The 27,128-nt window shown below is 41.4% G+C and overlaps 1 protein-coding gene across 3 annotated transcripts in view; it reads left to right on the top strand.

Moving 5' to 3' along the window:
* Positions 1-27,128, top strand: part of Dnah9 (dynein axonemal heavy chain 9) — a 343,799-nt gene that overhangs the window by 178,098 nt on the left and 138,573 nt on the right. For all 3 annotated transcript variants that reach the window (XM_070026946.1, XM_070026945.1, XM_070026947.1), the window contains 6 exons: positions 1,927-2,101; positions 7,490-7,663; positions 8,172-8,379; positions 20,471-20,636; positions 22,945-23,047; positions 23,621-23,860. In XM_070026946.1, the coding sequence (XP_069883047.1) occupies positions 1,927-2,101; positions 7,490-7,663; positions 8,172-8,379; positions 20,471-20,636; positions 22,945-23,047; positions 23,621-23,860 (1,066 nt within the window). The remainder of the gene's footprint in view (positions 1-1,926; positions 2,102-7,489; positions 7,664-8,171; positions 8,380-20,470; positions 20,637-22,944; positions 23,048-23,620; positions 23,861-27,128) is intronic.

The raw sequence follows: 27,128 nt of genomic DNA, 5'->3' as shown, positions 1-27,128 counted from the left end.
AACAAACTTCATTTACAGCTTCTGCCTCTGAAGCTTAGACTTGCAGTGGGAAAGGGGAGCTCTCTTCTCAGCAGGTGTAGTTTCTGACCTCTTAGGATCCAAAGGGGACAGAGAGAAGAGAGGAAGGGAAATAGAGTTCTGCCTCCATGGGATGGACCAGTACGGCCTCAGTTTCTGTAATTACAGCAAGTATTAAAATCTGACTTCCTCTTGAAGAATTTGGGGATTTCTTGGAGCTCTCCATACCACTAGAGATCTCCATCTGCCCGCCGTGAAAAAAGTACATGTATCTCCTTCAGCCAGCCCTGTGCTACTCCTCACACTCCTATGCCCGGCACTCCCGCAGGGGCACCGTTAGTTTGCATCGCAAACACCCCCCCATATGTGCAAGCTCACATGTGGATTCCAGGAGACACATTTGTCTCCCCCTTTGCTTTGACAAAATAGGATTCAGGCCACTCCAGCAGGAAGCCTCTCTGTACTGCACTGTGAGATCACAAAGCTCTCTGGGGTCTCCTGGCCATGGGCCCTTTACCAGCTTAGAGCAGTCCTGTAGAAGGCCTTAGCCTGGCCTTGCTGTCAGGGACAAACCCTGCCTTCTTAGTGAGGGGAGGGGAGGGGAGGGCAGATTCACTGAACACCAAAGCGCTTCCTCAAATCCTGTAAAATATTATTTCCAACCCCTCCAGCATCTCTTTCATTTGTTTGTTTGCTTGCTTGCTTGCTTATTTTGATCTGGGATACTGAGAGAGTGAGGGATCAGGGTTGCAAAGTCTCAATCAGTTTGTCCAAAGTCTCATCTTGGAAACTAAGGGCAGCTGGCACCCCTTTGTCTTGTTACCTCATCCAATGTAGAGCCTGTGACGATTCTATTTTATTATTCTATTCCAAACATGCATGGAATCAAAGAGTGAAGGAAGGACCACGCAGGACCCAGCTTTCCCATTACTAGTAAAAGTAATACCTAGACTATTAAACCATACCCTAATATGGTTATAAGGACAGCAATAAGATTAAAAACAGGCACAAACATGATGCCTTGGAGAGAACAGGTACTAGGCATTCCTGAAGCCCAAAGCTGGTAAGCGACTTTGAAGGGGGCAGCTGATAGTGTTGCTCAGTGGACTCTGCCTCTCCGCAACCTGAGTGCAGCATCCTGTTGCAGATGGTAGTGTGGGTTGTGCATGGCTATGTGGGAGTACACTGTGTGTATGGAAAGAGAAATTGTGTGTGTGTGTGTGTGTGTGTGTGTGTAAACTCTTAGTTCCTTGTGCATAGGATATCTTTGGTACATCTTGAAATATCATCTTATAATTGAGATCTCTAAGGATAAGCTTAAAAATACAAACCCTAGGTCAGGGAAAACTCACAGAGGTCTATTTTCATCTAGGAATTTCCATTCAATTCATGATTATGTAAAATTGCCATCTGTCTCCATCTTCTCCACTGCCCAGATAAAACTCTGGCCCCACCAAAGTACATTTTCAGTCTAGTTTAATTGAAAGAAAACCTCTAAGATAAAGAGAAAAAAAAACAGCCTTCAAAATAACACCCAAATTGCTTTTTACAGTGCCTTTTGACTATTGAAATTCTGAATGAAAAAATGTTCGTTGTAGCTCCCTACTTTCTCCTAAGGACTGAGAGCAGATGTCAAAAGAGAAAGGGAAGGGAGGAGGGGTTCAAAGGAAGGGAAGGAAGACAAGGAACCTTCTCAGGAGGGCTGTGTGCCCTCAACCCTGTCGTGGAAAGTGACTCAAAATTTACTGAGGAGAACAAAGGCTTAAGAAGGACCATGATCCTTGATAGTCTCCCAAACTTAAAAAACCATTAGTCTTCTAAAACCAAGGGGCTTCTACGACCAGCCCATGGGGCCTCCAGATGGGATTTTCATGGGGTTTTGGAGCAAGTCCTAATCTCCCATTGCAGATTTAAGAAGATAATCCCAGTTCCAGAGCAGAGTATGGTTCAGATGGTGTGCTACCTTCTTGAGTGTCTCTTAACCAAAGAGGACATCCCTGCAGACTGCTCCAAGGAAACCTATGAGCTTTATTTTGTATTTGCTGCCATCTGGGCTTTTGGTGGAGCAATGGTCCAAGACCAGGTAAGGAGGTGTGATGGGGTTGCCGCCATGTTAAATCTATAGCAGTAAAAAGTAAACCTCCATTGGGAAACAGTGGCTCACGCCTGTAATCCTAGCTACTCAAGAGGTTGAGATCTGAGGATCAAGGTTCAAAGCCAGACTGGATAGAAGAGTCCAAGAGACTCTTAACTTCAATTAACCATCAGAAAACCGGAAGTGACACTATAATTTAAAGTGGTAGAGTGCTAGTCTTGAGCTAAAGAGCTTAAGGACAGGCCCTGAATTCAAGCCCCACAGCCAACAACAACAACAAAAAAAGTGAACCTCCAACAAAAATTTTGAAGACAGAATACATTTTGCCTCTGAAAACATTAGAATCTTTGATTATCTGCTCACTTCTCTGTATATGCAAGGAGAGAGACAGTTCTGGTTTGTTTGGAGATTTGTCCTTTGTGCTGTTGAACATATCTTCTTGTATGGAGGGAAAGTTGTACAGTATTGGAATCTGAGCAGCTACTAGTGTATGAGCACTACCTTGGAGGATGATGTGTGTTTAACAGAGAGGAGGAAAGATACTATACCGTTGAAGCTTTAGTGGAAAGAATGTCGCCAGCCTTCTAGAAATCTCCTAGAAGAATATACTGTTCTGTACTAGGCTAGAGTTAACCCTGAAACACTGGAAGTTAGGCCAAATGCTAATTAATATGGAAGAGTAGGAAACCAAGCAGTATTAATCTCACAGTGTTGACTTCAAATGTCTTGATATTCTATCCTCTTTACCCCATCCTTCCTCTATTTGCAGCCTTTTTCTTAGAACTAAAAGGCATTTTCTTTGGAAATAACATTCAATGTTATGCAAATTAATCTCTTACACCTGACTCTAGCTGTCAAGCAGTTCATGCAGAGATAAAGAACATGGACTCTATTAGCAAATACTTAAGTATACAATTAAGTATAGTTAGCTGTAAGCATTATCCCACACAGAAGATGTATTCATCTTGGATTTACTCATCTTTCATAATTAAATTTTTGGACCCTTTGATTAGCACTTCCTATTTTTTCTCCCACTAATCTCTGGTTATCATGATTTCCACTCATTCTATATGTATATAACATTACACAGTATTTGACCTTCAGTGTCTGGTTTATTTCACTTAGCATAATGTCCTTTGGCTTTGTCCATTAATCACAGATGGCAGAATTTCCTTCTTTGAAAAAACATTTTGGGAAGGCAGATTTTATGTGTAGTATGTTATCACACACAACAATAAGAATGATAAATAAGACAATGGGAGAAAAGCTGGGTGCCCAGCTACTGAAGAAGCTCAGATTTGAGCATCAAGGTTTGTCCCAGCAAAGTCTGTGAGACTTATCTCCAATTAATCACCAAAAAGCCAGAAGTAAAGCTCTGGCTCACCAGCTTTGAGAAGAAAAAGAAAGAGCACAGGGCCCTGAGTTCAAGTCCCAATGCCAGCACACACACACACACATACACACACACACACACACACACACACACACACACACACACACACACACACACACACACACACAAACGGTAGAAAGAAATTTGGAGTTGGTGTATAACTTTGTATGTACATTAGAGTGATTGTTTCACAGATGTATAAACTTAACTCCCAAGTTCATCAAGTTGAATACACTAAATATGGGCATCATTTTGTATATTAATCTTACCACAATAAAGTGGCTTAAAACTGTGGATGTGAATTCTAACTCTGCCACTGTTATCTCGGAGAGTAACCAAGAAACTTAACCTTTCTCTCCTCATGTATTGAAGGTGATGGCAGTGGTACCCAGCTCCTGGACCTTGGTGAAGACTAAATGAATATATGCTGTTCTTTTCAACCAGCTCAGATACATGCAACGCCCTTAGCACATTCTCACTTATTATTAATATCCTTCTAAAATAAATATTCATCTTTAAAGAATATATCTGAGGCTGTATCACAACAGGGGATTAGCCTAAGCTTTAGTTACTGGAGAGTTATAATCTACTCTCTCAGGTCTAGAGTGACAGTGAGGAACATTCAAAGAAAGATTAAACACTTTCAGCCTTGTAAGGTAAAGCCATGTCTGAGAAATCCAAAGAGAAAGGAAGGTGGGCCAAAAGAATAAACAATGAACTTTTTTTCCATTTTCACACATTCAGATTCTAACATCCATCCCATGTTGCTCAGAATTCAGAAAGCAGTTCTCACAGGCTTTCAGAAAGAGAGCCTTCTTCTACTCCCTCTGCTCCATTCCACCTCTGGAGCCAGATGCCCCTAGGACAGAAATGACAATCTCCAAGGGCAGGAAGATGCAAAGACCAGGAATTTGACATTGGAGGGACTGAGCTGTCTGCTCTGCAGTCCTTGGAGGTCCTCTAGACAGCTCCTCTGATAGTTTTGCATTTCTCCTTGGAGGCAGAGAGTCCAGCAGGATGGATGAGACTTGGCTGTAAAGCACAGAGATCCTGAATGCAAAGATTATTTTGCTTTCCATCAAATGTGGTCTCTAACCTTTTCTACTGCTGACATGTCAAACAGCAACTGCTGGGTTTCTCTTCCACATAGGCACCAAACAGGCAGTGGGATATCTGGAAGAAGATACTTGGTCAATTTTTCTATCTCTATATAGAAAGATGTAAATCCATTCCACTTTTTTTAAAAAGGCCAAGATGAAAGCATCTCTCCAGGTGTCCTGGGCTAGGAAGCAGTTGGAGCCATAGCCACCCTGCTGGCCCACAGGGAGAAAACACTGGAGAAAGCTTTTAGCAGCAGGGAATGTCCAGGGCATCCTGTGCAACCTGCCTTAAAACTAAACACCAAAAATAATGTTGTAAATTGGAGAGTAGGAATCTGGCCAAAATACTTGCATCAGGAGCAACAAAGGTATTTCCAATTCTAAAAAGAATTGTCATGCAAAAAATGCAAAACAGAGCCTGCATCTTAGTCGAAGATCCAATTAAATAACAAGACAAACAAAAACTCCCATGGCCCTCGATGAATAGTATGCAGCCATCTTGGTAAAGGTGATATCCCAGAAGCACAGGGGAGAAAGAGCACCCATTGTAGGGGACTGAAAACCCACAAATCATGTCTTTTTTGTACATAAAACCGAGGTAATTTCAACTAGCCATAATAATTTAGAGTTTTGTGAAGAATAAATGGGGTGCTCAAGCTGGGCACCAGGGACTCACGCCTATAATCCTAGCTACTTAAGAGGCTGAGAGCTGAGAGTCCCAATTTTAAGCCAGCCCAAGCAGAAAAGTTTGTGAGATGCTTATCTCCACTTAACCAGCAAAAACAGCCAGAAATGGAGCTTTGACTCAAGTAGTAGAGTGATAACCTTGAGCAAAAATAGCTAAAGAACAGACCCAGGCCCTACACACACACACACACACACACACACACACACACACACACACACACACACACACACACACACACAACCAGAAGAGTGAAATAGGGTAATGTGTTAGAATTATCCAGTTTAGAGGACAGACAGGGAACAAAGAATTCCCTGAATCTAGAGGCCATGGGATTGGAGAGGGGTTATTCATTAATTCGTTGCTGAGAAGAGGTTCCAGAGATGTGTTGGTAAAGGTCCACTGCATCATCTTGGCAGGGGTAACCTAGTGTTTTCAGTGTCACTTCAGAGTAGAAGATCCCGTGCCAGACTGGTTGAGAAATGACCAGATAGCTCCAGAAGAGTCTAGATGAGGAAAGAACTTCATTCTTTTAAGAGGTAGCATCACCTCAAAGTCTCTGTGCAAATCTAAAATCTGGTTTTCATACAAAGTTAAAGGTCTGCAAGGTTTTACTCAGACTTTTCTGCCTGAGTTGACTTCAAACTTTTAATATTGAGATCTCAGCATCCTAGTAGCTAGGATTACAGGTGGCCAGCCTATCCCTAGATATTTGATTATCAAGAACAATCTCAGGAAACTATAATACCTTTTCTTGTCTGAATTAAAATAAATCTGTTCACATCCTAGGATGTATTTTAAAATGAAGAGTTTCTCATGCTTCATATGGAGCAAAACAAGGACTATGCCCTCTGCCAAGTCCAGGTTTGCCCACTAACTGGTCTAGCCTCTGAACTCAGACTTTGTCCTGCTCTCTGTGGACATTTCCTACAATGCTTGTCCTGGGCCTCTTTCTTTCTTAAGATTTTTTTATGTCTCTGTATTCAAAGGGTGGCCTCATTCTCTCCTACAGTTGTCGGTAGCAGTAGTTAAGTTGTGTTAGTGAATGTGTGTGTGTGTGTGTGTGTGTGTGTGTGTGTGTGTGTGTGTGTGTGTGTGTGTGTTTCAGGTTGGACATGATAATAAGATAGTTGGAGCACACCAGCTCTTCCACCCACCTGTAGGCATTTCTGGTCTGCATGAGAGCACGTGAATTATATACCCCTACCACTTCTTTGTGTCAGAAAGAGAAGGAAACCACTGTCTCCTTGTTCGCTTCTAGATTTTAGAAGTGTAGCTCGTGAAGAAATCTTAGAAACCTTTTTAGGCCCCTCCTCTTCTAGGTGACACTGAGGCCCAGGAAGAAGTGATAGGCCTTGTGGTTACATTCCTGAACCCCCTTCTGAGGCTGTCCTTACCCAGCTGCATGGTGCCCCCTTTCCAGGGGTCAACAGTCACCTCTAACTTCCATCCTGAAACACACAGGTGTCTAGGAGAAAAGGGATCAGTTTCCTAATCAATACTTGCCCTTCCCATACTCTTATGTGTCTTATGTCTCTCCTCCAGGCAATAACAATACTATATGACAGGACCAGAGAAGTCAGCCACGTGGTCAAAGCAAGTGCACTTGCACATACTCTTTGTAGTCTGCTTTCTATTGCTGCAACTGAATGCCAGAGCCTAGATGATTTGTAATAGTTATACCTTATAAACGTTTAACTTATAACTAACTCTCATAACTTATGAACACAGTTCTAAAGGCTGGAGCTTAGTCAAGCCTTGTGCTGGCACCTGACATTCTGCCCCTCCATCATACCATGGCAGAAGGCGGGCATCTCATGATGAAATGGAACAAGCATTCTGATTCATGGCTGTCTTCATTTTCTTACAAAGCTGCTAATAATGCAAGTCTCCACCTTACCTAATCCTCATCCTCCAATCCAGGGTCCATACCTCCAAATGTCTTTCACATGTAACCCCAGGGATGAAGTTTCCAGCCCATGAACTCTGGGGCTGCATACCTCTACCTTAGCCATGCTTCCAAGCGGCAGCTACCCAAGGGCAGCTCCTGCACAGTGGGGCCATGTGTGAGCTGATCCTTGTATAACCATTCTCCTCTGGAGAAGATGCATTGGCAGAAACTGACCTGCATTGGCAGAAACTCTTCCTTGCCAGGACCCTGCGTTTGGGCTTCTTGATGATCTGCTTTATTTTTACAGCTTGTGGATTACCGGGCAGAGTTCAGCAAATGGTGGCTGACTGAGTTCAAAACAGTCAAGTTTCCTTCCCAGGGGACAGTGTTTGACTACTACATAGACCCAGAGACCAAGAAATTTGAGCCTTGGTCCAAGCTTATCCCTCAGTTTGAATTTGACCCTGAGATGCCCTTGCAGGTGAGTATGGCGAAGTAACCAAACTGTGAGTGCCAGAAGATCTGCACAGCCCTCCAATGGTGACCCCTAGGGTAACCTTACCTCTGACCTTGTGAGGAGTCAGTCAACCCCCAGCTACTTGTCTTTTCAAATCACAGGTGTAATGAGGCCACAGGTGCCTCGAAAAGACAAGAAAATGTACCAGACTCAACTAGCACTCTAGGGACAGAAGGGAGTTGATGGATGGCAGGTCCAAAAGATTCTAGAATACTTTGGCAAGGCCATGAGGAAGCAGATGAAGGTGATGGAGGGTAATGGGGGGGGTGCTCTCTGCTGAACGTAAGGAAGCCCTGGAAATGAGTTCATAGGACAAGCTTGCTGTGGGTGTTAGGCAAGACCATCTAGACCTACATCTATTTGATGAGGCACATTGCCATACAATCCTCTCTTCTGGAATGCTCCAGAATGCTGGGTGATGCACTGGTACCTCCCACCAACCCCTGGCATGCTTATCATGACCTCAATACAGGCCTGCTTGGTGCACACAAGTGAAACGATCCGGGTATGCTACTTCCTGGAGAGGCTCATGGAGCGGCGGCGGCCTGTCATGCTAGTGGGACCTGCGGGCACAGGCAAGTCAGTACTGGTGGGAGCAAAACTGGCCAGCCTTGACCCTGACGAATACCTGGTGAAAAATGTGCCTTTCAACTACTACACCACATCAGCCATGCTGCAAGGTAAGGAGCCTGGAGTGTCCATGACTGGACCGCTGTATCACTTGATGCGGAACTGGGGTGGAGCATGTGATGGCTGTGTGGCTGCAGCAGCTTCCGGCACCAGCACACATTCCATTTTCACCCCTTCCTCTCTGCTTCCTCCCCAGCACCCATCCCTCAGAACACTCCCTTCCTGTTATTTCTTCCTCACGTCTGCCTGACTTGTTCTATTCCTCAGAACAACACAGCACTCTGAGGGCAGAGAGCTGAATGCCACTGAGAGTTGGGTGTAGACTCACAGACATTAGGCACCAGCCCTCATATTTTGTAGATGGGAAAACAGAAGCTCAGGTAAGAAGATGACTTCTCAAGGTCACTGCCAAGGGGAAAGCTGTGTGATTCTTTTCACCATCTGAATTCACAGTGTTATTCATTCTTCGGTTCACGTTTTCTCTGTCATTATAGTCTTTAAAAAAATTAAATTATTATCCTAAAAGTGAGGTACAGAGGGGTTACAGTTACGTAAGTCAGGGAAAGAGTACCTTTCTTTTTGGACCGTGTCACCTCTTCCCTCCCTCTCTTCCAGTTTTTCCCTCCCAGGCCCATCCACAAGTTGTATAGCTCCTTTTCAACATACTGTCTAGTGACACTATGCTGCTGCATTTGTTCACCCTTTGTCCCTCCATTTCTGTGCCACCCTTACCCTGCCAAAGACAGACAAATGAACAAAGCAAAAACAGTGTTTCCATTTCCTGCTCTCTGTCACTATCTTAACTGTACAAAACAAATCAAGTCCCGATTTGTAGAATTTGCCCATTTCTGTGGTATAAATACTCCCCATTAGAGCTGAGTATGATCAATCACTGCAATGTCTGTGAACCCAGGACCAGGAAGAGATGCGCCTTCGCACACCACTGCAAAGTCCTGATGCTTCACAGATACAATAGATGGAAATAACTTCAAGGGCACAGTGGTAAAAATGTAGGAAATGAATTAGGATGTGATGCATCTTGAATATTTATCACCATTGCTTCTATTAATTTACTTGATTATAAGTTTCTTCATGTATTTTCAAATAATGGATTGTTAAACAACTAGCGTGGGAAAAAAAATCCCAGCTTCACAGGTCAACTCTAGGAAATTGCTTCATCTTTATTCCTTGAGGCCTAGATACTCTCACATCACCCAATGTCCCAAATTTCCCTTGTGGCTGTGTACCATCCCATTAATACCAAGGAGTCAGTGGTAGTAAGAAGATTGCCTGTGCCTGGTTGGTTCATATGTGATAACTCTTCAGTCTGCCTGCTACAACTCCTCTTTTCTGTTCAAACATTTGCAAGCCTTGAGTCCAACAACTGCTCAACTACAATACTACTACTAATACTAATAGAATAATAATAATAATAATGATAATGATGATGATGATGATGATGATGATGATGATTTACACCAACACTCACCAGTTATGTCTGGCACTAATTTGGCTTAAACTTGGACACTTTTTCCCAATTAGCACCAGTTAGTTGTACAAGTATCCTGTATATCCTGATCAGAGTCACACGCTGCGTAATTCTCCCTCTTCTCCTCTCTCTCTTCCCAAACCAAATCCAGCAAGTTTCCTTGTTCCATTTTTCACTCATGTCCACAAAGTATTTTTACTATATTTGCCCTTTTTCCCTTTCTCAATTTGTCTTCCCCTCTCCCACTCTTGCTTTTACCCCAGACAACACATGTTTCAACTTTCTAATGTTTATTTTTTCTAAAATATAAACACAAGATCAAACACACAGAAATACACAAATACATGCATATGCAAATATACATACATGTCTATATTCATCTGTATGTATGTTGTATGCATGTGTGTAGACATGTGTATATGCATGCATTGTCTATGTATATGCATACATGTGTGTCCATAATTCATGCATATATATATATATATATATATATTTCTACCATGACCTTTTTGAACAATTAACTTCTTTAGACTTAGTCTTATATCACTCTGTGAAGTAAATGCTGGTGTTAACTTCTATTTAATTGAAGAGGAAATAGAGATGTAGGGAAGTTACATGAGCCACCCTGCAGCTCCCAGGGTGCATGGACACAGCTGACAACCAAGGTAGCTGGACTGTAGAACCTGTGCTCAGCCAGCAGACCCTCCTGCCATCCCCAGGAGAAACTGCAGGAAGGACCTGCTGGTGTTATCAGTACTGTAGAGGTATGATTTCTTATAATCCCATTAAAATAGTTTTATAATGTTAAAAAAATTAGAGGATAGAAATTTAAAGCTGAGGGAGAGGCGATGGATTTATCCTGTGAGTCTCTGCATTTTTAGTGTAGAGGAATTTTTTCTTTCCTCTCTTCTCATTGGGACTTGAGGAATTATTCAAAGAAGTCAATAAGGATTGTCCAACAGAGCTAGAATGAACACTGGCTCTCACTACAGATAGACTTTCACCAAAACAGCCCTCTCTGTCCCTTATGGCTTCCCTGGTGGCTGCTGCATAGTGGAGGTGGCAAATCCACCTTTCCTGCCACCTTACCAATCCAGAACCAACTAGAAAAAGATGAACAGCCACCCACAGAGCAGCCAGCCTGTGTGTGATGGATGCCTAGAGTAAAGCCTATGCCCTTGGCTGGAACTTCCTTGTTTTCATAACAGCCCAAACAATCTTGATTTTATTTAACTTCTAATTCAATTTGAGAAATAACAGGGTAGTAGGAAAAAAAGGGTTCCCAACACTTAAGGTTGTGGGAGCCAGAAACCCAGTATTAAAGAGGGAACTCTGAAAAAGGAGATCCAGAAACTCAAAAGATGTTGCTCAGGTATCACTCAGCAAGGAGGCAGACCTGACCCACGAGCCCATCACCCAGTGCTATGAGTGCTATTAGTACTTCAGATCCTGAGAATTTAAGAAAGGGCTGAAGGTCACGTGGCAAAGGTTGCAATGGACAGCTAGTGTACCCAGACAGAAGCGTACAAGTATGCTTTTTGTGTGGCCTCCATGGAGACCATGGGACCCAGCTGAATTTATTCACTAGGCGGAAGTACCAAGGAGAATTACTAAAAGCAAGGGGATCCTCCATGTTTATTCCAGGAAATCCTGGGGTTAGAAACATTTCCAGTTTGTGATTGAAAAAAGCAAGATATAGAGCAATCTGTGTACCATACTCCAAATCATGTCTGTTTAAAATATACATGCCTAGATATATATGTACTCCCATATGACATTTTTTAATTTGTAAAGGAAAAGACATTTGTAAAGGAAATGACATTGTCCTAAAAAAGAAATGTACTCATTATCTGACTTATGAAATGGTAACCCCTCTGTACAACACCTTAATAATATATATATGTATATAATTTTGTCATATATAGCTCTTACACACATCATTTCCTATTTATAAGTATATACTTAAGAGCATACAAGGGTATGGGACACCAGTGGCTCACACACACCTATAAGCCTAGCTACTCAGGAGGCTGAAATCTGAGGGTCAAGGTTTGAAGTCAATACAGGCAGAATAGTACATGAGACTTATCTCCAATTAACCAACAAAAAGTGGAAGGATGGGTCAGATAGCAGAATGCCATCCCTGAACAGAAAGCCAAGTGTGAACACAAGGCCCTGAGTTCAAGGCCTAGTACTGCCATACCCCCCCCACACACACACAGAGAAGATATATAAGGAATCACTATGATCAGCTATCTCTGACAAAAGGAACTAGACACAAAAAGTTGAATGGCAAACTTTTTTTTTAAATTATAAGATGTTTCAAGCAGGCAGAAAAGTACAGAAAATAATGTACCAGATGCCCATGTACTAGTCCCCAGACATAACAGATGCTAGAATGTTGTCGTTTTACATGGTCTTAGCATTGTAAGTACAGCTAATTCTCCAGCCTCATCCTTCCTACAGCCTGCTGCTTTCCAAACTAGGGACAAAAGTCAGTGTGTCTCATTCCTTAGTTAAACTTTTGAGACGTATATGTATTCATAAAATACACAATGTTTCTCTCTCTGCTAAAATTTTAAATCTATACCCCATTGTATTTTCATGTGACAAAGGAAAAAACCTTACGTTTTTAATCAGTGATTTGCCACATGTAGGTTTATTTCACTCCTATTCACTGCTGGATGAATTCTATTGTGTAACAAACACAGCCCATCTATCCTCTGTCCATCCTTAACTTCCCTTTTTTAAAGTTTTATTTGGGGATAGCTGACATGCCACAAATCACTTATATTAAGCTATACCACTTAATGTGTGTTTATAGTTTGTTTTTTTTGGTACCATTCTGGGGCACCAAACTCTGCCAGGGTGCTGTCCCTAAGCTTTTGTTGCTCAAGGCTAGCACCCTACCACTTGAGCCACAGCTCCACTTCCAGCATTTTGCTGGTGTATTGGAGATAAAAGTTTTACAGAACTTATTCAGGCTAGCTTTGAACTGCCATCCTCAGATTTCAAACTCCTAATTAGGATTACAGATGTAAGCCACCAGCCCCTGGCTTTAAAAAAAAATTTATATACCCATGAAACCATCTACCTAGTGGAAATTATGAACATATTCACTTCCAAAAGCTTCCTTCCCTTCTATGACCCCTCACTCCCACTCCTCCACCCCTCTTTCCAGGCAACCACTCATCTGCTTTCTACCACAATGATTCATTCGTGTTTCCTACTATTTTACATAACGGATCCACATCATAAGAATGTGATTTTTTTAACCACCTTATTTCATTCAGCATGATTTTGAGGTATTTTCGTATTGTCAACTATATCAATAGTTTATTCTTTGCATTCTTGAACAGTAAGGTGAAGTTTATAAAACATTTCACATGACTCTGGACATACTATGGATACTTGGTAAATAGAATCTATTAGTCTAATAGCACTAGCAAAGTGCTTCTCAAATCTAAGAATCTATATTATGCAATAATTCCTGAGCTCCAAATGCCAAAACAAGAACAGAAGCAAACTCCTCCTGCTTAAAAACAAAGGAGGCTTAGCAAAAGCCATGCAGAAAGAAAAATCGTGTTTTGGGAAGAAATGTTCCAGCTTCAAGCAGGTGGTAACTCCCTCCACCCAGCAGGGACTGCGCTTCCAGCATACACTTTATTTGATGTTGACAATGCATTCTCCCTCGTGCTACACTTCTACCCACTTTTGTATATTAAATCCTTCCTATCCTATGAAATACTGTGTCAGTAATGCTTTTGTGTGCAAGAAAAAAGAAGGAAGGAAGGAAGGAAGGAAGGAAGGAAGGAAGGAAGGAAGGAAGGAAGGAAGGAAGGAAGGAAGGAAGGAAGGAAGGAAGGAAATACAATGCTAGTAGAATAAACTCCTCCCCCCAGCTTCCTGCACAACAGGAAGTCCGCAAACTGTATCACTTGTTCAATGATATCAATCTATCAAAGCTATTGTATATATCCTTGCTTGTTCCCTCTAGGTAGCAGAATGGCTGCTGCTTCAGCCATCACATTTGCATTCTAAATGCAGAGAAGGGAAGGACTGATGAGTCTTACTGCAAACCCACCACTTGGGGGGTTGAGGCTGGAAGAATATGCATTAAAGGCCATAGATTTCATAATGAGACTACTTCAGAAATCAAATTGAGGAGAGAAGGGGAGGGGAAGGAAGGGAGAGGGAAGGGAAGGAGGATCCAGAAGAAGGGAGGAAGAAGGGAGAGAGAGGAAAAAGAAAAAGAGAGGGAGGAGGAAAGGGATGGCCATGCCAGGAAATGATCATTCCTCAGGTACTTTGTAGTTATCTGCTCATGTCTCTCTGTTCAGAACTATGCCACAAGGTCACTCCAGCTGGAAAGTTACTAAAGGGATGAGAATGGTGTTAATCACAGATCTGGTGTTAGTTCCCAGTTTTACAAGAGGAGCAAATGAGGCTTAAGGTGTTAAATGGCTTCCCTCAAAATCACCTTGTGAGCTACTGGCAAAGTTGTATCATCATCATCACCATCATCATCATCATCCTTATCATCATCATCATCATCATCAGGCTACAACAGAGTTTGAACTAAGGCTCTCCCACTTGCTTGGCTTGCTCCTTCAGCTGGCACTCTACCACTTGAGACAGACCTCCAGTCCAGCTTTTTGCTGGTTATTTTGGAGATAGAATCTCTCAAACTTTCCTGCCCTGGTTGCCTTTGAACTGTGATCCTCTGGATCTCAGCCTCCTGAGTAGCTAGGGTTACAGAAATTAGCCGCCGGCATCTTTCAAAGTCACCTTATCAAATTTTACAGGACTCTGCTTTGATAAGGCTGAAAGGCATGCATCTTTATGCCCAGAATAGAGCATCACTTTTCCTCTGTGCCATGTAGGTATCTTTGTCTTTCATTAGAAATAAAATGAGGCCTTCCATGGATGATTGAAAAGCTTGGGCTTCAATGAACTAATTGTCCTCCAATAATTTCCAATGTGGTGCACAAGCCCACAGGGGGATAATACAAGCATCTCTACTTGAGAGAGTTGGAGACCTGTGACCCCCTTAACAGAGTGACAATTCAATGCTCCATCCTCTGGTTTTGAGAAGGAAATCATTTTAGGTTATTTTTATATATTGTGTAAAAGCTCAGTTGAGGACTACTTTGTAGCCTGATAAATCTTTTGTATCTATGATATACAATAACCTGTAGAAATCAGTGCCTGGAAATGCTTTTCATATAGCAGTGAGCTCATCTCAAGAATCAGAATAGTATGGTTGCTGTAATTAAACATTGCTGTCAAGAAAGCAGTTCATAAAGGAAATAGTGAGATCAACTTTTATGTGATTATAATAACTATGCCATCTTAATGGTACAAATAACTGTTCTCTCATTCCAAATTGTTTTTGTAAGTCTCTTTTTTAGTATTTATTTATTTTTGTTGGTTCTAGGTCTTGAACACAGGGCCTGGGATCTGGCCTGAACCTTTTTGCTCAAGGCTAGAATTCTACCACTTGAGCCACTTCTGACTGTTTTGGTAGTTAGTTGAGGATAAGAGACTCACAGACTTTCCTGCCTGGCTTGCTTTGAACCTTGTTCCTCAGATCTCAGCTTCCAGAATAGCTAGCATGACAGGTGATTAACTAATTTGCTTGATCTTGGCTCATCAAATACCCTAATTTCTTCTTTCATAATGTAAATTACTTTTAAAGACAATAGACTTTGCAAAGACCCACAAGCAAGAGAGACAGAAAAGAAGATACAAAGAATTTGGTTAAGGTATCCATGGGCTTATAGTTTCTATGTCCAAGAGGGCTGAATATTGCCATCTTGAATTCTCTTGCCATCAAACTAAGATGTGAATTATTAGTCCAATAAATATTTGAGTGCTTAATTACACTAATTAAGGTAAACCCAATATCTGAAAGTGTGTGCAAAATCAATTCCTGAGGCCTGTTCATTAAACCTTAAGGTTGGATGAGATCATAAAAGATCAAATCACACTCCTCACTTCAAAGGAATGCTGTATGTCATGGTGACAGATCCACAGCGCTCTTTCACTTAATGTTATCCTGACAGGAGATACCACACACCAATGTCACATCAACTTCAAAGTATAATGTATTTTAAACAACACTTTTCAGACCACAGAGAAGGGTTTCCATTCATCCTGGTACATCCACATTTTGGAACATAATATACAGCAATCATACATTAGATAAATATTTATTATCATATAATCATAATTACATTAGAGCCACTATAATAGAGTCAGGCATGTAGTGCACGCCTATAATCTCAGCACTCGGGAGACTAAGGTAGGATAATGAGTTCACAGCTAGCCTGGACTCTTTAGCAAGACCCTGTCTCATAAAATAAGAAAAACAAATAAAAAATTATATGTAATATAGTAAGTAAAATTCAAACCCATATGTAATGTATTTATTATAATTCTGATTTTATACAGAAAATTTCTAGAGAAAAAACTCAAACAAAATATTACAAGTATTGCTAACTGCTCGTAAGATTGAATTATGACCAGTTATCTCTTAAATTGTAAATCTGTATGCTTTCTAATGTTTTTTAAAAAGAAGATGCACTGTCGTGATAATCATGCAAAGGTAAAAGAATAAAATAAAAGCTCTTACAAATATAACTGAAAAGCCTTAACAGATGAAAAACTTAGATAATATGAAGGGAAAATAGATTGCACAGCTATGTAAATTGTGTGAATGCAAAAGAAGACCTGATTATTAATGATCTCTGACATAAAACAACAACAACAACACGAAGTAGACAAAAGTAACTACACGAGAGTTTCTCAGGGGCAGAATCCATGTTTAAAAAGTTTAAGCTGGCAGCCAGGATTACATGTGAGATTCCACAGCCAGTGGAACCTGAGTTCAAATCCTGACTCTGCCATGTAGTAGCTGTCCAAACCCAGATAAAATAGGTTGATTTATCTAAACCCTAGTATGTTTATCTGCTTTGAAGAACTGATGTTAATGTATCACAGAAGGGTCTGTGAGGTGACTCAGTGCAGACATCCCAGTGCCTAACAGAGCTGCGTGGAGAAAGGAATAAACGAGATTCTCTAGACTTCAGAGAGTGGAGAAACCAATGTGTCCATTTGACAGGAATGACCTAGCAATACAGCGATGCGAGGGCTCTCACCAGAGAGAGGAGCATATCAGAATCATGTAAAGAGCTGGATTCTAATTCCAAGGAAATAACTTAACCAAAGAAGTGAAGGACCTCTATGATGAAAACTTTAAAAGCCTGAAAAAGGAAATCAAAACAGAACTTAGAAAGCAGAAAAACCTCCCATGTTCCTGGATTGGAAGGATCAACGTCGTGAAAATGGCAATACTTCCCAAGGCTAGCTACAAATTCAATGCGATAGCTATCAATATTCCAACCTCATTCTTCAAGGAAATAGAAGAAGCAATCCAAAAATTCATATGGAACAATAAAAGACCCTGAATAGCAAAAACGCTCCTCAACGGAAAGAACAGTACTGGAGGAATATCAATACCAAATTTCAAACTCTACTATAAAGCCATAGTAATCAAAACACCTTGGTACTGGCACAAGAACAGACCTCAGGACCAATGGAATAGAACTGAAGTTCCAGCAAGATCTTTAACCTGCCTTCACCACTAAGTCCTTACAAGTCTCCAGGGACAATGAGACTTTTTCTACCTATCTCCTGAAGCTGGTCATAATAATAAAATATAATAATAATATAATAATATAAAATATTATATAATATAAATACAAAATATTATGTATAAAATAATAAATAATATAATAATATAATAATAAAATCCACTCCTTAATTTAATTTTGAAAAAATCCCAAGTACTCTACCATGTGGTAGATAATAAATAATATAATAATATAATAATAAAATCCACTCCTTAATTTAATTTTTAAAAAATCCCAAGTATTCTACCATGTGGTAGTTCCTGGGGTTATGACAATGAAAACAAAGAGAAAGTCCTCTTACCCTGATAGAATTTAGATTCCAGTGTGGAGTGATGGATGAGATAATCAACCAGATGAATAAGAAAAATATTGAGAATATTAAGCAGTGATAAGGGTGATGACGGAAAATGAAGTGGAGGAAGAGGAAAAGAATGGGATGTAGGAATTCAGTTTTAGATAAGAGTCCCAGAAAGGCCTTACTAGGGAGAAAAAAAAAGTAGCTTTTGCGTAAATTACTAAGAAAGCAAATGGTGCTAGCATTTGACAAAAGATACCAGAGAAAGGAGCCTGCCAGGGCAAAGGCCCTGGGGCAGCAAATAATGATGTGTGAGCAGCAGAGTGACTTGGAATCATGTGGGGGATGATGGGTGAGGAAGGTAGAGACGTGAGATGCAATACAGACATTTCCAGAATGGGTGAAGTGAGATGGAATTCCATGGAGACCGGAGGCAGGAAACTGGGATTATGTGACTTCTACTGCACAGTGGGACCAGTCTGCTGCTTCCAGACTATTGTGAAAGGAGTCTAGCAGAAAAGTGGTAACGTTCTCTGAGAGGATGCTGGACTGACTGGGGAAGAGCCAGTAGACGAGGAAAACAGCCACGGTGTTGATGGAATGAAAGGAGATAAATTTGGAAATTACTCTTCCCATGTAAGGTGGTCAGCCAGCCCAGGCAGAAAAGTCCATGAGACTCTTAGCTCCAATTAACCATTAAAAGGCTGGGGTTGAAGCTGTAGCTCAAGTGGTAGAGCGCTAGCCTTGAATACAAAAAGCCCAAGGACAGTTCCTAGGCCTTAAGCTCAAGCCTCAGGACTGGCACCAACATGGCGGTGGCCAATTTATGCCTGGGGGCTGGTATGACCTGGTCAGGCAGAAGGCACTGCCTCCCTCTACCCATTGACTTCACCTTGAGCTCCTCCGGCCCTCCACATCTTAAGGCAAAATCGAGGAGAATGTACAAATGATCTGTGGACCCAGGAATGGACTCCTGTCTCTAGATTCATCCATGGCCGTAAGAAGCTCACCTTTCCTGAGACATCACTTGTGCCTTCAACATGGACATCTTTTCTCACACATAAAGCCCTCCAGAGCTTCTCTAGTCCTGCCCACTTGCTGGGGAAATAGAACTACTCCATGTAGTTCATCCATCATCCACATGACATGGAGCAGAGCCCAGCCTTGAGAGGCTCAGAACTGAGGTCTGCCTTCCCTGCCTTTCCATTTGAGAAAGTGTAGCTCACTCAAAGGCCACTGTGAGATAACGGATATGCTCTTTTCCTCCGCAATCCCACATACACATAAAGAGCTTCATCAACCCAAATTACGAGGTCTGCTTAATTCCAGGGGTTGATTTGAATATGGGTGCCTTGGGAAGAGGAGAATAAATCTTCCTACAGAGAGAATTTCCTATTAGCAGGACTGTTCTCAAAAGCATGTCCTTGGCATCCCATTAATTATATTTCATTTTGACAGATCTCGTATATAGTTGTTATATCTTTATGAGGGGGAAATGAAGGTGTTGGGTGATTAATTGGTTGATAGTGTATGTTAATTGGATGCTAATTAAATTTAAATTTAATTCATATTTGAAACACTTAATTTAACTCAGGACCAGAAAATTAGAATATTCAAGCTTCTTGAAGGAACTTGTCTTTCTATCTGTCACCTTCCTACATCCACTGACACTTTCTCCTTGTTTACAAACTTGTTTTTCAAGAGAAGAAATCAGATGGTTCATAGCGCACCCAGCTGTAATAAAAAAAAAAAGTGTTGGTTCTTGCAATCCATAAATATTTGATTGCTTTACTAAAGAAAAACTATCTCTCTCCTCCCTATTCCTTAAGTTTGTTCTCAACAAGTCCCATCAGGCTAGAAACCATGTTGTCTGATTCCTTCCCATTGGCTTGATAATTGAAGAAACAAGTCCAGAGGAAAGTCTCTGTACTTTGTCTCCAGAAAGACACTGGGATCCTCTGCTCTGGAACCAGGAGATGAAAGCTGGTATTGGGAGCTGGTTCATGAGTCTAGAAGCATCTGAGATTTTTTTTCATGCCTTTGTTTTTTACTCTCTATACTGTAGAAGATGCCATGAGTTAAACATTCTGCAGACTAGTTGCAGAATATCCAGCGATCTCGTCTTAGATACTCAGGGTGAAGGGGGCCTTGACCAACCCTGGGATGGGAACTTGGAGCTGTCATGCTCCTTTGCTTGGGCTGAAAGGACAAATTTACCTAGGATCCAGTTTTTTGTAGATTTCCTAGGGACAGTGTGCTTGTCCTTGCTGCTGGGAGAACACCTTCAATTTCTAATCTAGGAATCACAGATATGATGGCTGGATCTTGGGCTTGAAGATTTAGCTGCTCTCATCTAGATCTTGGCTCTCTCTTAGTAGCATTATTTAGTTCTGAACCACAGTTTCCTCATCAATGCAATGGGGTAGTACTGATTTTGAAGTCATCTAAATTAAGTGAGTTGACACATATTTGCCAAAACTTAGCATAAGTAAGATGTTCAGTGTCTAGTGGGTACTACCATGGTTCCTGCCTGGTACTTCCTATAATCCACCTTCTGGTCCCATGGAATATATGTGTACATAGGTGAGCTAAACCAGTTTATCCTCCAGATTATGCTGTCTCTGTATTGGCCTCCGTCCCTTAATGACTACATCTCTCCTCAGCTGTCCTGGAGAAACCTCTAGAAAAGAAGGCTGGTAGAAATTATGGCCCTCCAGGCAACAAGAAGCTCATCTACTTCATTGATGACATGAACATGCCAGAGGTGGATACCTATGGGACTGTGCAGCCCCACACAGTCCTCAGGCAACATCTAGACTATGGCCACTGGTAAGGGCCCATGTATGGTCAAACATGGCGGGGCAAGCCTGTAATCCCATCACTCAAGAGGCTGAGATAGGAGGCTTGTGAGTTGGAGGCCAGCCTGGGCTACATAAAGAGACCTTCTCTCAAATAGGGAGGAAGGGAAGAAGGGAGGAATGGAGGGAGGGAAGGAAGGAAGAAAGGACAATAAGGAAGGAAAGAAGGAAGGAAGGAAGGAAGGAAGGAAGGAAGGAAGGAAGGAAGGAAGGAAGGAAGGAAGGAAGGAAGGAAGGAAGGAAAGACCAGCTGAGAATTCCTGGGGTAAACCACGCTCCTCCTCTATTTCCTGGAGTGCTTGCTTAGGCCCAGATTCTAAGATATATGCAGACAGTTAGCCCAGCATTGGCACTGAGCTATCATCCAAGAAAAGAAATCTACCTCTAGAGCCTGAGAAGAGAGGGGGAAGGAGGGAGGGAGGGAGAGAGAGAGTATTGGAAGAGGAGGATGAAGGATAGAAAAGAGAACTTCGGGACATGAATGTTTAAATAGCTGAAGCTGGGCACCTATAATCCTAGATACTCAGGAGGTTGAGATCTGAGGATCGTGGTTGAACATCAAACCAGGCAAGAAACTTTATGAGACTCTTATCTCCAATTAACTTCCAAAGAATCCAGTGGCTCAAGTGGTAGAGACCTGTAGAGACCTAGTCAGTAGCAAAGAAACTCAAAGACAGTGTTCAGGCCCCAGGATCAGCACACACACACACACACACACACACACACACACACACACACACACACACACACACACACACACACAAAGTTTAATCAGGCCCCAGGATCAGCACACACACACACACACACACACACACACACACACAAAGTTTAAATATCTGAGAATCACAGTTCAAAGCCAGCCCAGACAGGAAAGTCCATGAGACTTTGATCTCCAATTAACTACCAAAAAATCCGGAAGCAGAACTGTGGCTCAAGTGGTAGAGCACAAGCCTTGAACATAAAAGTTCAGGGACCACCACCACAAAAAAAAGTTGAAACATAAAGCATAGGATGAGGGTGTTTTTATTGTTGTTTAAAGACATCTCAAAAGTTATATTTTCCTGGAGATATCCCCATCCTCATAGCAGAATTAATCCCTCCTCCCAAGTGTGTTTTCTGAGCTCATATGATACACCAAAGACATTGTCTGCAGATCTGTGCAGCCTCAGCCTCTTCAGAGAAACACATGAGGTTGGGTAATCTTTGTGCATTGTATAGTTTTTAGTTTTTTTTCACCAGAAAAGTATAAGTTATTGGTTTGAGGAAGAATGATAGTTAAGGTGCTAACCTGAGTTGCCTCTCATATTCCTTCCTAAAGTCTCCTAGCCATGCCTGCCTTATACTACACAACCATCTTTGATCTTTACAACAGTGTTTAAGCCTCTGAACTATACTGAAAACCATCCTCAAACTCACTAGTTCTAGTTGATTTTGTCATTTTTATTATCCTTCGGTAGTCATACAGAGTGGGTTTCAATTCAATATGTCGGTTTCTGAATATGATGCATTTTGATGGATGTCACTTCTTTCCTACTAGTTTTACTTTAAATTCCTGGTCACAAATCTTCAAGCAAGAAGCAAAAACCTCCTAGAAATTTTGCCATATTGCTTTCTCTGTGTACATGTGGCCTGAGAAATGTTCATTTTATACCTTCTCCTCTCTCCTCACACTTTCAGCCCTACCCAGCTGCTGATGGATTTGTCTTCTTAGAGAACCCCAGGGCCGACTCCACCCATGCTTCCACATCTGTATCACTTGCTTGTCCATCCTATCTGACCCTGAAGAGGCCCTCACCTGCCTGGGTCCTTACACAACTCTCATGGAAAATTGCTTTGTCTTTATTTCTCTTTTCTTTTCCTCTCCTCGTCTTTCTTCCTCTCCTCTTCTTTCTTCCTCTCTCTCTCTCTCTTTCTCACTCTCTCTCTCTCTCTCTCTGCCTCCCCCCTCTCTCTCCTCAGTCATGGGGCCTAAACTCTAGGCCTGGGCACTGTCCCTTAGCTCTTCAGCTCAAGGCTAGCGCTCTACCACATGAGCCATAGCGCCACTTCCAGCTTTTTCTGCTTATGTGGTGCAGAGAAATTGAACCCAGGGCCTCATGCATGCAAGGCAAGCACTCTACCACTGAGCCACTTTCTACCCCTCTTCACTTCTCTTTTTAAACAGAGTCTAGGCTGGCCTAGAACACAAGTTACTCCTGCCTCAGCCTCCTGATTAACGTGCTATAATTAAAGATATGTACCACCATGACCAGCTCACTAGAGATTTCTCACTATTCCAGGTATGATCGGAACAAGCTGTCTCTGAAAGAGATCATGAATGTACAGTACATCTCCTGTATGAACCCCACTGCGGGCAGCTTCACCATCAACCCACGGCTTCAGGTACAGAAGGAGTTAGCTGTAAATGTGACAGCTTAGAAGAGCACATATTACTTGACTGTGAGTGATAATTTGCCTTTCCCTATCCAACTATCAAAGTGGTAAACCAGACAGAATGCCAATCTGCCATTCCAGGAGAAAAAGAAGCTCCTAGATCCATTGTCAACAGGTTTTGTGGAGCTAGTATAGGTCATAAAATTCATCAGATTCAATTCTGTCTTTCTTCAGATGAGACTTCAGTGGGGTGAACTGATTCTCAGGGTGTATGGAGACTCAATATCAAGTTCAGATTTGGGCTTAGATTTCCTGCCTACTACCCTACCTCACACAGCCACCTGTAAACAAAGATCCAATGTCATTCCTTTCCTCAATCATGTTAGTGTGTGTGAACATGAAAAATGGGACCAAAAACTATTGGAAGAATTCTTCGTTCTTGTATCTAAAGTTGGAAGAAGTGATATTCATTCTCTCTGTGTCTCTGTCTCTCTGTTATACACACACACACACACACACACACACACACACACACACACACACACACACACACACACCTCACACCTTTGTTTTCTCACACAGCGTCACTTCAGCGTGTTTGTCCTTTCCTTCCCGGGAGCCGATGCCCTCTCCTCCATCTACAGCACCATCCTGACACAGCATTTGAAGCTTGGAAACTTCCCAGCCTCCTTGCAGAAATCCATCTCCCAACTGATCAATCTGGCCCTCACCTTCCACCAGAGAATCGCTACCACATTCCTGCCCACAGCCACCAAATTCCACTACATCTTCAACCTCAGAGACTTTGCCAACATCTTCCAGGTGAGTTCTTCTGCACCAAGATACCCCCAAAAGATTGTCTCTAGTTAAACTAGCAACTGCATCATATAAACCTTTGGTGTTTTATGATGTCCAGTTCAAAATATTTCTTAATTTCCACTGTGTATATTTTTCTGACTTATGGCATACTTAAAACTATACTGATTTATTTTCAAACATTTAGGGGATTTCTAGTTATCTTTCTCTTGACGGCTAGCTTACTTTCACTCTTGCCCTCTCTTTACAAACTGAATGTAATTTTGAGTTACAATTTAAATTAGTTAACTGTCGTAAAAGAAATGATTTTGTTCCTTCAAAAGTTGTTGGGATTTGCTCTATTTCCCAAAACATGATCAATGTGCTCTTTAAATAACGTGTTCTGCAGATGTTGGATAAAGTTTTGTCAATATGCCAATTAGAACAAGTTTGAACATTCTCTTACTGAAATTTTATGTGTGATTCCTAAGGTTTACCGATTTATATTAGGTATATGGGAAAGAGATTTCATTGCTACCTTTCATTCATGTTTATAATATATTCCAACCAATCTCACTCCCTTTATAACTCTCTTCTCTCCTTCCAAAAACAACTCCAATCATTTTCCTAGTTCTATTTTTATTTTATTTTATTTATTCTATTTTATTTTTGCAAACATTAAACCTCGATTGTGTTCATCTAACTACTGGATTTTCTGACTGTCTCTCTAACTATGTTTAAAAAGGTAGGTTGAAAATAAGCTACTGTGTTTATGGACATGTCTATTTGTACTTTTATTTCTGTTATACTCATTTTTGTATTTTAAAGCTAAAAAGCATGGCTCAAATGGCAGAGCTCCAACTGGGAGTGAGAGTTTAGGACCTAGTTTAAACCTAGTTCAACCCCTCCCCCCCACACACACACATTGTACATCACATGCATATAAACCTACAAATACTATCCTTTACTATTGTATCTAGAATATAGTTACAATGAGAATATCATTAAGACTAATATCTTATTTATTCAATGTACTACTTTATTGCCTGGTTGCTATCCCTGAGCTCTTTCACTCAAGGCTAACACTCTACCACTTTGAGCCACAGAGCCACTTCCTGTTTTCTGGTGGATATTTGGAAATGAGTCTTAGGACCTTTACTACTGGGGCTGGTTTCAAACCATATCCTCGACCTCAGCTTCCTGAGTAGCTAGGATTATAGCTAGGATTATAATGGCATTGTTGCCATTCTTAATTATGATTTTTGTGAAAGTCTATGTCTATTCATTCTGTTTGTTGTCTGTTTAGAGATTTAGTTACTTTGTCTTATTGCCTAGTATTCCTAGCAATTTGTGTTTGAGAGCTAGACAGAGCTTTAAAATATGCAGATAACTTGAGGGCTTGGATAATGTTTTTCTTCAGAGATCACACACTTTTGTTTATGCCAAGCAGCTACCACGGCTGCGAATGGAGCTGTAGCTCCAGTTTCTGTAAGGACTCAATAGGATAGTTTGTGCTTGGCCCAGAATCCTAGAGTACAATCCTTTGAAGGGGGCTTCCCTTCAGAGGAAGTTATAGATTTTCTCCTGTCACCTAGACAAACCAGTCAATTAAATGTCAGGAGAGAATTGCAGCAGACAACCCCCAAAGGCAGAGTTCGCCTATGGGGTTGGGTGGACTAGGTTACATGTCTTTTCAGGCTGGCTTCCCTGATGTTATGTCATAGACCACATGCATGCAGGGGTTGCTCACCAGGCTTCCTATATCACATGTCTCATGAACATATTAAGTCTCCATCGCAGAGTGTAAAGTTTATTATTAATGAGGCAAAGATTATGATTGGGTATCATTTTTGCTTATTCACATGCACTAATTTATATGAATTCCAACACCCTTTTAAAGTAATGTTAAGGCACAAATGTGCTAAATACAAAGCACAGCTCTTTATTCCTCAGGGAGCTTATTACTGCCACATCTGTGGTCTAACTGCTTAGGTCAGGGAAGGTTGCACCTTGTGGTTTCAGGACTTGGCCATCCACAGATTCTATCTGTCCTACCCACCTGTCACTCTACTTGGTAATCTTTGTACTCCAGCTTTTCTCCTCTCTACCCCAGAAGAGAAGAAAACAGTGGACAGCATCCCGACCCCTCACTTAGCTGTCTTCTTCATTTCTGAACCCATAAGCCATTGCTTGTAAGCCCATCATGTCAAGAGAACAAGTGGCACCATGTTTTTATTTATCTCTCCTTTTCTCAATTGTATACTATCATCTCAAGTCTAGTATCTTGCTCATTCTGTAATAACTGAAAACATGAAGCTTTAAAATCAATGATCCTGCCAGGTGCTAGCGGCTCACAACTGTAATCTTAGTAACTCAGTAGGCTGAGATCTGAGGACTGCAATTCATAGCTATCCTGGGTAGGAAAATCTATGAGACTAAGCTGGCAGTGGAGCTGTGGCTTGGGCAAAATATCTCAGGGACAGTGAGGAGGCCCTAATTTCAAATCCCTGGAACAGAACAAAAACAAATAATAATAGTAATAATCATTCTACCTTTTCTAGTTGATCTCAGTAGCCCAGTTGCTGACCAGCCAGTCTTCTATAACCAAAAGCTGAAATCTGGAGGAAAATTCTTGCAATGCTATATTATGACAGTGCTTGAAGAATGTAATCTTAGTCCTTTCATTCTTTCCACAATAATTCATTGACAATCTACTATGTATGTTAGCTACACTGCTAGATACTAGTAGTAAGAATGATTTTTTAAAATCAGCCACAGGACTGGGAAGGTGGCTCAGTGGTAGAGCGCTTGCCTTGCATGCATGAGGCCCTGGGTTCAATTCCTCAGCACCACATAAGCAGAAAAAGCCAGAAGTGGCGCTGTGGCTCAAAAGTGGTAGAACACTAACCTTAAGTTGAAGAGCTGAAGGACAGTGCCCAGGCCCAGAGCTCAGGCCCCATGACTGACAAAAAAAAAAAAAATCAGCCCCAATCAGCTTCCCTACCTTTGCAACAGTTGCTATGAACTGGAAAAAAAAAAACAAATTTGAGTAAGGAACAATCATTTGAGAGATTGATTAGTCATTCTTCTGTACTAGAGATGGCTATTGTGTAAGAGCAATGTGGGGATACATTCCCAGTATTGCTGTCAAAGATGAAAGGAATTGTCTCAGGAAACTTCAACAAAGAAGTATCAATTGAACCAGCAAGAGGAGCCTAGCAAACACATCAAGAAGGAATGGAGGCGTGGAATGCAGGATCTCAAACTAATTTGAAGTTTTAGGAAGTAGAGTCTA

The sequence above is a fragment of the Dipodomys merriami genome, unplaced genomic scaffold, assembly GCF_024711535.1.
Source record: "Dipodomys merriami isolate MVZ:Mamm:240054 unplaced genomic scaffold, mDipMer1.0.p SCAF_19, whole genome shotgun sequence".
Taxonomy (NCBI): domain Eukaryota; kingdom Metazoa; phylum Chordata; class Mammalia; order Rodentia; family Heteromyidae; genus Dipodomys; species Dipodomys merriami.
This window is presented reverse-complemented; position numbering and strand designations above follow the sequence as displayed.